Source organism: Leuresthes tenuis, unplaced genomic scaffold, assembly GCF_036924035.1.
Source record: "Leuresthes tenuis unplaced genomic scaffold, fLeuTen1.0.hap1 SCAF_3, whole genome shotgun sequence".
Taxonomy (NCBI): Eukaryota; Metazoa; Chordata; class Actinopteri; order Atheriniformes; family Atherinopsidae; genus Leuresthes; species Leuresthes tenuis.
This window is the reverse complement of record NW_027325357.1, coordinates 9,234,686-9,250,798: the sequence shown is the minus strand read 5'-3', so window position 1 is coordinate 9,250,798 and position 16,113 is coordinate 9,234,686. Positions and strand designations below refer to the sequence as shown.

Below are 16,113 nucleotides of genomic sequence, written 5' to 3'. Positions count from 1 at the left end.
TGTGTCGTCATTACAGAAGACATAATACTCCAGGCACACATCAAATTTGCCTGTAGGTTTAATAAAAAAAGAAGAAGCCAGAAGAACTAAATCTTGTACACATAGTAACCACAGCGTGAACATTGTAGGGCAAAACATGTGGCTTTTAGAATTATAATGGATTTGATATTGATGTGCTGAGTTCACCAAGTGAAGAAATTAGATGCATGAAAAGAAAAACTTGATTTCTAGTTTTGGAACATTCTTTTTATTCATTGTGATCACAATATCATACACACAGGAGCCAAATAATTAGCCTCATGTTTGCTTTTACTTCACCATCTTATAAACCATTTACCATAAGTTGCACCGCATATCACATACTTTATATTTTACTGCTACACATCTGCAGTTGAACTCCGCGTGCTTGACTTTCTGAAGGGCGTGTCATCTTTTCAACATTATAATTTTCCTCTTGTTTGTTTGGATATTTAGAAAACATGATTATGCACATTATCTCATCAGCCTTACAAGTCATGGATGATTGATGTTTACAGTTTTCCTTCCTGCTAATGGCACAATTCACTTTCTCAGTCCCCGCTTGCTTCTGCTTCCCTTTGATCTGAAAATAAAAATCAAGTTAACAGAAATGTCTCACATCAGTCAGCACACAACCTACAAAGGAGACTGTCTTTATGTCCAAAACGTTCCCACAAAGTCTGTGGCCAATTATAACATTCAAAGAATATGCAATCTCTAAAAGTCATAAAAGCTACTGAGCATCCATCCATGGATGTTCAATTATAAAGAATGTTTTTTAGCCCTTTCAGTTTTTGTTTTCTAGAACTTTTGATTTTTAACCCTAACCAAGTGATGTCACTGTCTAAAGCCAACCAGGGACTGACAACGTTTCATCATAGTATTTTGTGTTAACATGTAACAAAGGCAACCAGCAAAATGGCGTTCATGACAGCAACAGTTGTGCTGTAAAAATAATGTATTTCAGCCTCAATCGTGTTTGCATAACTTCAGCAAAGTAAGGGCTGTTAAGACTTAAAAGTAACGTCTTCTATGAAAACGCCCTCATGAATCATGTAGAATTGTACGCTTGAACAAACAATCTGAATGACCATTTCACTTGCTTTCCCGTGGAGGCAATTATACAGTCCTTACAATTGAATTTTCTGCCTCTTATTTAAAAGAACTTCAAGCTCAGAGTCAAGATGCATGGAAATTCAGAAAAAATATATTATTTATTATTATTTTCTTGAAAAAATTGCAAACTGGTGGAGTTGGCCTCCTGAAATCATTTTTGTTTGTAATTCCTGTCAAGAAAGCAGCGTCCACATGAGAAGATGCATATCAGTAAGATGTCTGAAAAGAGATTTCTCCTTTCTTCGATTTCTTAAAATTGAATATTTCTCATGTAATTTTACAAAGTGACAAACATCTTGACACTTTTAAATATCTGTTCCTCAGATTAGGACTAGTCATTCCACTAAAAGCTGCTACAGCCCTCAGAAAGTAGAGCTACTGGAAGCATTTCACTGCTGTCCTTTGTGGGCAGGGGATTTGCTTACAATTAGTTCGCTATTATCTTTATCTACAGTTGCTTCATAAGTTTTTGACCCTGAAGCTCACATGAAATAGCATAAACTGATTATTTTTAGCTCATGTTTGTCTAACGACTTATTTCTCTTGGTCTAATTTCTAAAAAGGAATGACAACTGTTTTGATTGAAATTTGAATTCATTCTGAATATAAACCATGACCCAGTTTCAAAATCATGGTTTAACATGCTTAAAGTTTAGAGTCCTCAACATATATTAGCCCCACATGAATGATCCCATGATCTCAGTGGCAGCATGACTCTTATAAACCCATGCAGGGATGATAACACAGTAGTTGAAATAATTAGATGTCTCAGCTGTCGTGCTTCCATCTAATCTCACCCCTGACTTAACGTGCAGATAAATTCTTAAGATAACCCCGCCTGCTCTTTAGCACCTGTGGTCACTTTTTGTATTTCCAGTTCTGTTTGGCTGAGTTTGCTGTGGAAACTTCAGCCTGGCTGTTGGGCATCTGGCACAGAGTTGTTACATAAGCCTCTTAAAAACCAGTATAAATTTAGTCGTTTCTTTGGGGTCAATTTATCGAGTCAAAGCAGAAATGTATAGATTATTATGTCTTGCTTTCTGCTTTTTCTGGTTTGCAGTACTTTGTCACAGTTTTGTATTTCTATCCATCTTGGTGAAACACTTAGTCTGTAGACTGGATGGAGTTATTAAAGTGGTGTCTACTCAGTTTCATGTAGTAGCCTATGTGTTGAAAGGAGTGTTGAAAGGAGCACTGTGGTTTTACTGCCTAATGACAAGAGCCAGCATAATAAAATAGACTTACATTTTCTGATGATCACTGACCCGATTCCTCAGCACGGTTATCTGTGCAAAGAAGCAAAGTGAAAAACCTCATTTAAATATATACTGGTAAAACCTAATATCTCTTTTCTATATATGTTTTCTAACAGTGATAATTCCCTGATAAGAAATGGTCAGTTTCACCCAACTTTGTGCATGACTTTTACAACCTGTTGTCCTAAAACAGCAAGGCCAGTTCTAGCTAGATTAAGCTAGCTTTAGCTAACACTTATTTTGTCTACATTTCTGACAGTCCTAAGAACTTGAATAAGGGCAACTGGACGTCATCTTCGCCCAGTTCCCCTTTTTCAAATTTTTAGGGTTATCATGACCTAGATGACTGAAAATCTATACCGACGTGCATTTATGACAGTTTTCATGTTACATTAATAATGATTTTGATGATCTTACATGTGAGTAATATAGTTTGGTAATCTGCATTCATAAGACAGTAGCTGACTCCTGTGACAATGGATTAAACACAGGGTAACATGAGTTTAACAGAATAGATGCACTAAATGACAACCAGCCTAATATCGTAGAATTAATTTGCAGTACATTTATCATCTTTAGATCTATAGAAAAGTGCTTGTGTGTGTCCATGAATCAGACAAGGAAATTGAAACAAGAAAATGATTTACAACATACTCATCTCCACAAACCCCAAAATAAAATCTCAGGATCTACAGATATTTGTTGTAACCACTGTCGTCTGTATATATATTTGTGGCATGTCATGAAAGAAAAAATCACTGGCCAAGTGCCTCTAATGATAATGAGAATCTGGTCGTTTTTTTATAGTACAGAGCTACTGTGAGAGGTTTCATAAGTCTTTCTGTGAAGCCTTTATTTCTTCTGGCCTGCTTCCAAGAATCTGTCTATTCAAAAGATGTGTTTCAGCACACAATATCAGTGTCACCATAAGAATTTCAGTAGATTTTACCTCATACTTCTGCTTTGTGTACTTATACTGAAGCTCAAACTTCTCTGCCTCTAGCTGGCGCATCCAGTCCCTCAGTTCTGTTGCTTTTTCCCTGTATGAATCCAGAAAATTATATTAAATCGGTAATATGTTGAACTTTCATCTCAAATTTATTACAGAATACATTTGTAATGAATTAGTCACAAGCATGTTTTTCTACTTAAGTTTGTCTTCTTTCATGTGATCGATGTTTAACTCCTTGCGTCGATCATTTAGGATCTTCCTCTTCTTTTCTCTTTCCGTTTGTCTTTTTGGTCCTGTCTGTGTCTGCGGGGAAGCAAGGGGGTGCATAGGGTGAAGCTTATGGAACATGCATGATGTTGTTTACCCAAATTAAAACTTATTGTTGTTTATTTTAGCTATTAACAGAAACACTACCTTGTATCCAGTGAAAGTCAGGTTGGATAGAATCATTTTCTTCCTTGCATCGTCATCTGCTTTCTTCTTGGCTTCTTCTTCCTCCTTTCTTGCCTTCTCTTCCTGATGGATGAAATAATACATAAATGTTGGCCAACAATACAGACTATTATATCAGTGATAACGTCTGAATTTGGCTTTAAGTATCATTCATAAACAGGCCAGTCAAAATAATCAGTTTTTACTTTCTAAACTGTTTAAATGGCTCATTTTCCAAACAACTTGTGAGGCCTTGAAAACCTTTCTATTTGCACTTACAGCCAGTTTGTTTTGCCTTTCTCTTTCCCTCTCCGCTCTGATTTTCATCTGCTCGGCTCTCTCAGACCTTCGTTTTTCCTGAAAATTACAGAGTTGACAGAATTGTTTTAATCTTAAAATATGACTCAAAGTCAGGGACTTTTTAGAAATGATGTGTGGGTAACATACAATGCGATCCGTGAGGTGGAGAAGTTCTTCTTCCTCATTCTTACGCTTCTCAAAGTGAGCTTCAATCAGTGTCTTGAGCTCATTCAGGTCCTTTTCCATACGCTTCCTGTGAAAGTCCTGATATTGTGATTAAAAAAAAAAAAAAAGTGAGCTCAGAAGTTATCACAACCCAAAAAAAACTGCTTGCAGATGTAGTTTTGATCAGCCCTGAAATGAACTCACATCAAAATCCACTTTTTCTCCATCTGGTATTTTGGGTGGTGCCAAGCCAGGCACGAAACCACTCCTGAGGGAGATGGGAAAAACCTTTAAACCTGAGCATGTCTCCCACGATGTTATGTTTGTACTATGAAAATATTCTTAAACTCTGTTCTTACTTTATCTTCGGCTTTGCCTCCTCTGTATATCAGTAAAAAGAGAAAACAAAGCAAAAATCCTTATTTAATGAGATGGCTTGTCGGAAAAAAACAGACATTTTTTATGTATAAAAAACCCCACAGAGCATAGGTTATTTGTGAATAACTTCTTCTCACCTCCCTCATTTTCCTCTGCAGCATCTGCTAAAAAAATCAGAGGTACAGTAAGCTAAAGTTTCAAACTAATAAACCAAGTTTCACTTATGAGAGAAATATGATCCTTCCCAGCAGCTTCCTTCATTTAGTGTAATTGTTGGCTTTCATGACAGAGAGAAATGGAATGACCCCGAGCAGACACCATAGCACAGAATTGATCAGCAGTGATCATCTCCTGTCAGCACGGATGGGCGGGAAAGGCAAACAGGGATATGCTGGCTTCTCTTTTAAAATTTCGGGCAAGGCAGTTTAAGATTATCATCACAGATAACTTATAGCGTTTCCACCCGAGTCTGTGAGTAGTTACAAAAACACCAAAAATTAGCATAATGTAGTCCCTTACGAAGACTGAGACAGCCTACAGTTCTTACATAGTTTTAGGCAAAAAAAAGTAAAGTAACAAAAGAAAACTAATTTTGATATGTAACATTTGACCTTTAACTCACAGTTAAACAGGAGTACATCATTTCAAATTCACATCATGGTGTTAAAGCTGTCTTTAAACATTACACTGTACAGTCACCAACAGCCGCATTTTCAGCAAATGGTAAAAAAAAAATCATGTATTTTCAGATTTATTCATTTTAAGTTTCCTTTTGAATAAACTATTTACTGTGTGAAAAGCTGGATGGTGTGCAAAATGCATCATCATCAAGCTGACAGACCTGTTTTTCTTAGCTCATGACCTCAGAACGTCATTAGAGTGCAACAATAGTTTATATCTAATGCAGAACATGCGTTACTTACAATGTTCATACAAGAGGTTTCCCACTTTGTGTTAAAAACAAAGCTATGAACGTGTCATGCAAACATATCAGCATAAGCAATACTACCTTCCACCTCTTCTTCCTCCTCCTCTACTACCTCTTCCACCTCCTCCTCCTCTGTACAAAGCAAGCATGAAAGCGGTCAACGTCACAGTCATGCACACATGTATGTAGCTCAACACTTCCACAGGCATGTGTATTTTTTGGCAGTGTCGTTTAAAACAAGTCAGTCTTTCAAGTAAATTAAATTATTAAATTATCACGTGGCAGCGTTCTGTATTCTGACCAATTCTAATGTTTGTGAAACACTGTGTTCCCTTATGCAGTGAAGGGATTTTTCTATAAGCTTTTCTGCTATTTTTCTCAAAGCAATTAAAGTGCTGCATATTTTGTTTTCCTCGCTGTAAAAAAGACGACCTCAGTCTTTTAGTCCCTGCAGTCACAGAGGGAAACTAAACCTCTTTCTATTGCAAAGAAGGTAAGCCAACCTCTGTTTAGTAGGACCTCCAGCAGGCATAAAAATGAAAGTGGGTATTGTGCTCTGCCCAAACCTTCCCCGAGGTTCTCTATTGAGAACATTCACTGACCTACATTGCACACTAAAAGCAACTGTATTCCACACAGAGGGGGACAGGTGCTGCTTAGTTTCAGGAACAGCCAAGCGGTACAGACAGTATCCCACACAGACAGCTTCACAAAGAGGACAGAAATAGAGGTATGACTCTTTATCACTATGATGGTGACCCAATACATCATTTGAAATGAAAGGACAGATCCACTGGGATGGTAACCAGCCTCAGACAGAGGGGACTGACAGGGAGACAAAGGTCAATCTGACAGAAAAGCTGAAGGACAGCAGCTGCCTCTGCAGTGGCACCAACATGCCAAAAATACAGTATGCTGTGTGGTGAAGCCAGCAGCTTAGCAGATGCAGCGTCTTAACTAAGACTTTTTAAAGGCAAGGTTCAAGTGTGTAAATCAGGGAACATAAACAACAGTCTCTTATTGTTTTCATTGCTTAGTTAAACCAGCAAATAAGTCCCTGTCGTTCACTCCAAAGCTAAAGGCAACGGGCAGAGGTAAGCAAAGGCAGGCAACTTTACAAATTACAATAAAAAATGGGCACAGCATTTCTAACATACATTCATGCAGCATAATCTCAATATGCATGCATTTTTTATTTGCACTTTTGCACCAGATTTTTTCTCACTGGCAAACATGCAGCTGCCTGAATGTGCAGCCTGTAAACGACCCGGCTGTGACAGACTGTGAAGACTTATCTGGCTCCGGTTCACTGAACTGACAAACTGTCTTACCTTGTCCTCTGAAAGAAGAAAAAACAGAACAAAAGTGTTCAGTGTGGATTTATCTCTGCTGGCATCACTTTTTGTGAACATGACTCATCCCACCACAGACAATACTCACTCATACGTGGCATCCTCTGTATCGGACATGTTTAAGGCACAGCACCTGCAGCACAAAGTCAAGTCGGTGGTTCTACATTTACAATCACCTGTGATGGTTAAATGAGTCCAGTGGGACAAAAAACAGAAATATGTGCACTGACGAATAACAGCATTGATATATTCAGACTCTTTAAGGGCACACAGACTTACCCAGATCCTGTGATGTGCGCTTCAGACTGAGGCCAGTGGGGAATTGTGTACTGTGTCCCTCTCTTTGGGCCATAAGCTTTTAAACCCAGCAGTGGATCACATGGCAGCAAGCTGCCCATGTCTACAATTGGTGGGCACATACCTGCAAACAGATGGTTGATGGCATCGACTAGAATAGGAAAATATGCGTTCTCCATGGACTTGCATTATCTATTTTTACCTTTCGAAAACAGAACAGCACAGGATTATTGCTCTCAAAAGGTTTCAGGATCACAGGTCTACCAGACATGAGGCAGGTTAGATTTAATCCTTGATAATCTGTGTGCACATGTGTGTGGAAAGGTATGGTTCAAATGCCTCAAGGGAAATGCAGTTATTTTTCATATTGGGATTTACATGCAATTATTCCTGGACACTGTATATTTTACATAATGAAATTATTGAGCACTATTCCTATGATTAGCTGCCAAGGATGAGACTGAACCCTTAACTGGCTCCATCTTCTGCACCTCGCCTTTAATCTTACATCATTGCCATCACATGTAATAACATGTTACAAGCAGTTCCCTTTATTACCATGCCAAGCCTTTTGATAGGAGCTGTTAGGTGTGATGATAAATACAGCTACCACAGTTGGGATTATGATTCAACAGATGTCATTTGTGAGTTGAAGCCAAATGTTAACTCTGTTTGTGGGGCTGTTTGAGTGGGAGTTTCCTCTCCACCCAAACTCCTTGGACAGTCAAAGTGTCAAGTTAGAAAAAGGTAGAGGTAATTAATTCTTAACATTAATTCAGATCTGAAACAGCATCCATTTAAATTCTAGTACAAAGTCTTTCAAGACACATGCAGGTTGCTGGAGATCTCCTATCTACCGTCCATACCCCCACTATGTTTCTATTCACGTATTTTATGATTTTTTTTAATAGAACCCACCAATATTAATCATAGTATTGATTATTTCTGCTTTAGGAATAATCCATCTGTGTACATTTTGTGCTATCTAATTGCAAATTCAGCATCACAGTTCAGCTCAGTTGTGCAGCAGTTAATCTGCAGGCATCTGTTTTAGTTTTATCCTCTGCGTGGGTAGTCGGTACTGGTAAGTAAATACATTTGTCATTTCTATGACGCATGTTTGACTCAGACATGACATTTACCGACTTGTTACCTGATGAATATTGTTTGATTTTTGACTGGTCGTATTTTTTTTCACACTGAAATACAAATGTACATGACAAATTTTATGTGGGTTCAGTTTAACAGAAGATTCACACTTTTTTTCCCATGTGTGACACTGAATAATATGTCTGTTTATGTGGCTTAAATATCATCTTTCAAATTAATTTTGAGAAAATTTACCTGACTTTTTTATTAGCTAAAATTCGCCTCTGAAAGGTCATCTTGTTTCTTAATTACCCCACAACAGTGCTTAGATGGCAAAACACTTGCCTTCTTGTGGTAACAAGAATTTCTCGAGCTGGGATTGGTGGCAAAGGTATAAGTATTCATGTCCCTCTCTTGGTGAACCAGCTCCCTGTCTGGGCACGAAGTGCTGAAACACTCTCTGCTTCTAAGACAAACCCTAAAACATTGACTGATCTGTTTTTGTGCTACATGTTTTAATATATTATTTTTGTATGTTTTTAACCCTTATGTTTATGCTCAGTTATTCCTTTTATTGATTTTACAGTATAATAAATTATTTTGTTTTAGTCCTCATATTTTCTTTATTAATGATCATTTTCTTTAATTTGAAATCCATTACAAAATTATGAAATTGAAATGAGCTTTGAGTGATCAATATGATCAGAAAAGCACAACATAAAAAGCTTTGGACAGATCATTCAAGTAACACAAAAATGTCTGCTCATGACATCTCAGTCTTATGATAAAACTGAACAATTATTAATACATGTATCTATTTATTCATCTTTTGTTTTTTAATCCTAGCTCATATTAGTCTGCAAACATTCACTGAGTCAGGCACAGCACAAGTTGTCAGGCAGTGTTAGGAAGTCAGTTGGTTTTTACTTCAAGCCACCTTCCTCTGACTAAATAAACGTTTTCCTCCGGATTGCATTGTTGCGAACCACACCCAGTCTCTGCAGGCACCTGGAGCAACAAAAACAAACAATAGAAATAAGCCTCTTGAGCCAAATTCGTTTCGCCCTGCTGCACACTATTCTACACGGTGACTCTTAGCTCAACAGAGTTTCCATCATAAATGTCCAGCAAACTCAACATCAAGTTTCGCCAAAACAATACTGAGATCCACCTTTTCGTCATTTGGAAGTCGGTTGGAAAACGTCTGAATCGTCTCAGTAAACTGAGTTTGAGCCGACACTGCCACCTTGTGGCAGGAATAAAAACATGCTGCACAGACCAACATCAGGCTGGATTGAGGTGGTTAGAGCCACAGTGTTGCTCCAACAGGATGCCAGGAGCCTACATTTGTATCTGCTAAAGATTTACGGTCATCCATCGTGTTCAAACACAACAAGTCTTACTCTGTCACTGGGGCAGAGTTTTCTTTTTAATAAGGAGGTTTTTTGGTTAGCATTCTGTCAAAGCTGCTCTCTTCATAAAATACGACCATTAAATTACACGAAAGTAGTTATAAAACAGTACTGTAGGAATTTAATCTTGCCGTGCTGCTAATGAACTTTGCTCATTTTAGTGATGTTGAACACGACTGCATGCATAACCATGAATGTTACAGGGTAAACGGGGAATGAGCCCAAATACACGAGTTGTTTTAAACTGCATGTTATATCTAAGCACCTGTTGCTGCAGATTCAAGGCACCACCTAATCGCACATCGACACCTGCATCCTTTTCCTCATTTTCCTCATTTCCCAAGAGGTCCTGGCTGTCTCTCGCATTTCCTGGTACCATCCAGAAAATGTATTAGCCAAGAGCACTGTTTTAATATATAGAGGTAACCGTTGAAAATTAGCCGATTGGCTAACGCTAGCTAAACAACTAACCGTGCTAACGCATTTACAGACACGCAGACTAACAAAGAAAAAAAAAACATGTCAATGTTATTTGTTCAAGGATAGGTGAACTTGTGCAGTCAGATGACCTCCTCTAATTGTTTGACCATATGTCAAACAATTTTGAAGCGGGCTGTTTAAACAGTTTGTCCGGTGTGTGTGTGGCTTGGAACCCGCCGTACTGTGTCAACGGGATTGAAGCTATTAAACACCAATAATCAAGGGATTGAGCCTCCGCTAACACGGTGAGTACATCCTTTTTAACAAATAAGTTGTGGTTCTTAACTAGCTTTAACTCGTTTGCTGTGTTTAAAACTGAGCTTTCGTTGACATGTTTTTAAGTAAAACGTGCAGAAGCGTGGAAAAACCCACACACAAGCACGCAACCAGTGGCATAAACCACTGAGGTTTTATTTCTGTCAAACCAAAAACACGCGAAAGTGTTTGAAAGAAAGTGTAACAGGACAGAATACATGAAGCTTTAAATTAATTTTTTTATTTTTTTAATCAAACGGAATATACATGGAAATTCACTCTGTGCGGCCTTCAGATGTGAGTAGCAGTAACTTTCTTTGGTTTGTTTGTTCAGCAACATTTGTCTACTGGCTTTGGCCTTTTGCTGCATCGAACATCTTCTTGCGGCCCTCCATGCCCGACTTGGCCTCAACATTCTTCCTCCAGTCACTCACCTCCACAGTCTTCTCCTGCAGAATGAACATTAGAGAGTACATCCTCCATACTATAAAAAGTCTGAAAGCTGACTAATCCCTCTCACACTTTTTGTGTCACTCGCAGTGAAAAAAACATCCCCTGAAGACATGATGTTGAAATGCAGGAAACGTCAGTTGTTTGCACAGCTTTGTGTGTATGTTTTCTCTTTCCTGAACCCACCTTTTCTGCATCCTCTTTCTTGACAGATTTGAGGTTGGCTCGCAGGTCCATAGACACTTTGTGTTTGGAGCCCAGAAGGGAGCGCAGGATGGCGTCAGCGGAGACCCTCACCCTTCTCAAGTTGGGCCTCTTGAACTTCCCTCGCAAGTCCACAACTTTGATGTTCAGGTCTTTAATCTGTGGAGGAGAATACAGACGGGAGATAAGGTAAGTTATGTGACACAAATTAGATTTCCATTGAACTTTTAATTAATTAAAGTCTATTTGTCTGACTATAAAGTTCACATTTAACTACACGTGAGCTATTACAGCTTTGAATATGTGTAAATATGGTTTATACTGTTACCTCTCTGCTGTTGTGCAAGACCTTGGCTTCAATATCGTACCGCTCCTCGTCCACCACATCGATTTTGGCGTGCAGTTCTTCACACATTGTCTGTATTAGGGGGGGGGGGGGGGAAGTTATCTAAAAGCTATAATCAGAGTAAAATAAACTTACTTTTTCAATTTGTCTGATAAGAGAACAGCAGTAAATATAAAATGGTACCCGCAGCTCTTCTAATGACATGCCACTGGTCTGTATTGGAGGAGCTTTTTCTTCGAGGTACTTTTCTTTCTCCTCCTCTTTTTCTACCAGCTCCTGCTCCAGCTCCTCTTTAGCCTTGGCAGCCATGGAGCTCTTTAAAACACCAGAGGAAAAGTAAGTGTCAGTGTCTGATTCCCTGTCTGAATTAAGATACTATCGATCCGAATGCAGCTCAGAACTCACCTTCAGCATGAGCTTGCGAGAGGCTGAGATTTTCGATTTCCTCTGCAAAAAGCATAACATTGAGCTCAGAGTTTGATATTTTATATTGCCTGTTGGGATCTCATGATGTCAGTTATCATCTAAATTAAGTCGTGAGTAATGTCTAATTGAATCTTACCTCCGGTCTGTGCATGGAAGAGGGCACAAAAGAAACAGAGAGTTAACATTTGCATTCAATTATTGATGGCAGAAACGTTTCTGCAGATAAATCCTGTTTGCTGTATGTAACTGATACTGTCATCTGGAAATGGAAACAATAACAGAAACACAATACACTTACGCTTTCTCAGGCATCTTGGCTATTTCAATTCTCCCTGCAAGACAAAAATAAAACCTTATTCCTCTGAAGTGCTCCACTGTAGGGACCGCTTGGCTCTAGAGCCCCAGTGGGTCTTAACTATGATTTCCATTTCCAACTCTAAGTCTTTAAAAGTCTTGAACCACAACTTATTTCTTTGCAGTTTAGCTACCAGGGAGACAGACTTTGGTTCCCAAAGAGCTGAAGACATTCGGGGTGTCTCAAGACTTCTGTGCACTACTGTACCTCATATAGATCTTTTATTACAGCCTGCTCTTCCATCGCTTGTTTGTCTGTGACTTGAGTAAAGAATGGTCAGAAATATTACTGGTTGGAACTTCTTATGTTAGTCATATATCTGTCTTTGTTAGACGGTACTTATTGGCCCTGCTGGACCAAATCACCCAGTCGCCTCCCAGTGCTGATAGCACAGTTCCAGTAAAGTGATGGCAGACAGGGAGAAGCATGCTAAGCCCCCAACATGGCAGCTATTCGACATAGATAAGGCTTCCCTCTTTAACCCCCACTTTTCTGCTGGATAAAGGCACAGATATAGACCAGGCCCCCCGAGTGGCGCTTTGTGTTGAAGGATTCCCAATTTCTGCTCTCATGAGGAGGATGGAGCAGAAAGACAACACACACATGCTCTACATAGCAGAGGTTTATTCACCAGTCAAATAACAGACAGCAAAATCCCTTCACATAAGGCAAAGAAAAGATCAATTTAGAAGCTAAAACGGGGAAATGTGTGGCTTTTTTGCTTTGCCATTGTTGCTCATTGCTGAGCTGGATTAGTCTATTACAAACAACTTTTTTTTAGAAATAGTCTCAATCTATATCAGTTCTTAAGTATAATAATGCAAACTCTAGAGATTATTTAATCCATTAATAAACTTGTAGGTTTTAGTATTATGGTAAATGAATGATCCTTTTTGGGAGGAAATACTGTCTTCAGATGTGGCTATTTGCACTTTTTCCTCATCTTCTGTGATGGTAAAATGAGCATCTCTGGGGTTTTGGAATGTTGACTTTGACAAAAAGAAACTTCAGCTTTGATTCAGAAACTGAGTCTGGGTACCTCTCATTGACAGTTCTTGCTATTTTCTATCAGATATATCAAACTGTTATTCAAAGGAAAGAAAAAAACAGTGGCTTTGTTTATTCTAAGCAGTAAATCATTAAGTCCTAGGCTAAAATGGCATCTGGTCAGACGTTTGGTCATATTTTCCTGAAAAGCTATAACTTATTACATCGCATCCAAAGTAAAAACCTGCTCTCATAACACTGTAAACGCAGACTGCCGGGTGTAGCACCAATAGACGTGGGTCTTACCTTTCTGTCTTGATGCTGTGGATGGAGTCAGACACAAAGTGATGGAGAGTAGAATGTACGAGAATATTTATCTCCTGCGCCCGTTTGTCCCTCCTCTCTATCACAAGGAGACTTAAATAGAAAGACACACATGCTCACACCATGAGAGGAGGCGGTCTCGGTTTAACAGTGATTGTGTGGCTTATGTTGTGTTTACATATCATTGCTCTACTGTTCCTTATGATAATGCGTCTGAACTCCTGTTATTGCCAACACAGGATAAGCAACATCGCAGCACGATTTTCACTCAGTTGTTGATTGAAATATATATAATATACAATTATAGATGAGTTTAATTTGCTCTGTTTTATCACGCTTACAGATCAAAGTTCTGCCTGCATATCCTCGTTCAGTTCATCTTAAACAAATATAAAGTGACCTGTCCTCTCTGAGACTGAAGGGCCCCCCTGGTCTGATTAGGATAATCGCTGCAGACCAGGCTAAGCCAAGGTTTTAAGGAAGGAATGCAGTTTCCACTGTGAATTTGTCTGAAGCCTCACAACTAAACATAGAAGAAATGCTGCAACACTTTATGCTGCCACACTTTGGTTTGAGGCTTACACACAGCTTACACTCGTGTACACATCGTGTTTAGGGTTCGTGCGCACTTGTTTGTTCAAAGAAGAAAGTAAAACACAGTTGCTTGTGTCTGTGTGAACGTACACCTAAATGCTCAGTTCATCTATGCAAGGTCAGTAAATCCTTATATTAATCCCAAAAAATTACTGTTGTCAGGGTCATGTTTGTGTTACAGATTCAGTCATCAGATTGTACACTAGTAACACGAAGCGAGTTTAAAAGTCACTTCTAATACTTCATATCGTGATATAGCAGCTTTGATCCCAAAGTAAGCATCAAAAAGACAGACAGAGCCTGAAATCTGTGGTTGTTAATCACTGAAGGCTGAGTTCTCCTGGACCACAACTGCCACCTGCTGGTAATATGAGGTCATAACAAGTGAGCTGCTATTGAAATAGATTTTGTTTCCAGGAGCTTATGATACTGTCTCTCATAAGCTTTGTGAGGCTGCAGTGGTCGAGAGGTGAAACAGCATCATGACCCGCTGGCTACCAACTCTGCTATTTATAACAGTTTCTTATATTGAGAGCAAGAGAGTGTCACTGTGCATTATTCAAGCTCACATCAAGAATGAGTCACCAGCATTCAGGACCGAGTCAGGACTCGTCCCCTGATTATGATTTGATTTATGACACCTGGATCCAGGCTGTTGACTCAGGGCTGACTATAGATGGTGGAAGGTACAGAACAGAGCTGTGTGTGTGACACATTATCTCCAGTGGTGACATGAGCTGTGGGTTTTGTGTTGTTCTGGTTTTTGTTTCTATGGCATCTATGGCATTTGGATTGTCATGTTCTATCTTGTTACCTTCTGCGTCTTGATTAACTTTACTCACGGTTTAATTTTAAAGAGCCACCCCATTTTGTACACATTTCTTTTCTTGTTTCACACCAGATCCCAGAGTCTGGTTGATTAGTCTCCTTTGATTCGGAAGGTTCCTGACTGCATTAAACGACCTTGAAGTGAATGAGTAGCAGTAGAGGGAAGGAATCGCTGGTGCTTCTTTTATTGCCTCCTTTCGCATAACACCTGATTATATATTCTAAGTTTTGTTTAAATAAAAGTTCTTTAATTCCTGCACCTGTCTGCCTCCAGAGTTTGCATCTGATACACCCAACCTACAGTGACATGTATTGTCTTGTACTTTCAAATAATAAATGATTATTAAGCAGAAATAGTTTGTCAGTTACACTGCCTGAACTGTCAACACATGCATCAGATGCAGCTGGATTACATGCAGTAGCTCTGTAGGGTAAAAGGCTTTTGTTAATTTCTTTCACTTGTTTTTGAAGCACTGTGAATTTCCTAAAATTGAGTCTTCTCCAAAATTCTTCAATGCAACTAATATGACAACTATTGCAGCTTATTTCAGAGAAATTAAACAGTTTTTGCTTTTTGGAATTAGTCCAAAACATACCACTTGAAAACCAAAAATATGACGGCCCTGTCCTGCCCGGCCCTGCCTTGCCCTGCCCTGCCCGGCTGGAGAGTTTTGCACGGTATGCTTGTGACTTAAACACAGAAAGGCAAATCATATTTAGCTTAGCTTTGGTGTGACTTGATCCTGTACTCTGACATGAGCCTTCTCTGTTGTCCGTCAGTGAGAAAATAGCTTCAGCTGTGTTTTCATACTTACAGCGGGATATTTAGGCTTTATTAGTTTGATGATATCAGCAAGGTCAGAGTTATGATTTTGCTCTTGTTGAATCTAAACTCACGAAAGCTCTGGAACAGATCCCAGATCTTGATTGTAATACTTCCATATTTGCGTGGGTTGCTGGTGTAGTTTTTCCTGTCGGTGCCAGAACAAACAGCTGCCCCCCACCCTGACACCCACCTCCACCACCACCACAGCTACCCCCCCCGGCCCTCGGGGCAGCCAGAGACGGGACCTAAAACTACAGCTTTGTTGTTCGCCACAACAGCTGGCATTTCACTCAGTTTAATGATTTGAAGAAGATGCCATCACAGCCAAAACCACATAAACATA

General features: G+C 39.2%; 2 protein-coding genes and 1 long non-coding RNA gene across 3 annotated transcripts; all 3 read right to left on the bottom strand.

Moving 5' to 3' along the window:
* Window positions 1-220: 220 nt before the first annotated feature.
* LOC140303081 (troponin T, cardiac muscle-like) lies at window positions 221-7,013 on the bottom strand. Its single transcript, XM_072381696.1, has 11 exons — window positions 6,986-7,013; window positions 4,755-4,778; window positions 4,599-4,620; window positions 4,444-4,507; window positions 4,222-4,338; window positions 4,054-4,131; window positions 3,757-3,858; window positions 3,539-3,645; window positions 3,340-3,430; window positions 2,380-2,420; window positions 221-601 (listed from the first exon to the last, which is right to left on the bottom strand). Exons 1-11 carry the CDS (start codon window positions 6,996-6,998, stop codon window positions 562-564), a joined length of 699 nt encoding a protein of 232 aa, XP_072237797.1. The 5' UTR covers window positions 6,999-7,013; the 3' UTR covers window positions 221-561.
* A 3,715-nt stretch (window positions 7,014-10,728) lies between these two features.
* On the bottom strand, window positions 10,729-11,915 carry tnni1b (troponin I type 1b (skeletal, slow)). The gene is made up of 5 exons (XM_072381699.1): window positions 11,836-11,915; window positions 11,614-11,745; window positions 11,413-11,502; window positions 11,067-11,243; window positions 10,729-10,879 (listed from the first exon to the last, which is right to left on the bottom strand). Exons 1-5 carry the CDS (start codon window positions 11,893-11,895, stop codon window positions 10,775-10,777), a joined length of 564 nt encoding a protein of 187 aa, XP_072237800.1. The 5' UTR covers window positions 11,896-11,915; the 3' UTR covers window positions 10,729-10,774.
* Window positions 11,916-11,947: 32 nt separating this feature from the next.
* Window positions 11,948-13,717, bottom strand: LOC140303084 (uncharacterized). The gene is made up of 3 exons (XR_011915175.1): window positions 13,505-13,717; window positions 12,155-12,188; window positions 11,948-11,999 (listed from the first exon to the last, which is right to left on the bottom strand). It is a non-coding gene; the product is annotated as an uncharacterized lncRNA (long non-coding RNA).
* Window positions 13,718-16,113: the final 2,396 nt, after the last annotated feature.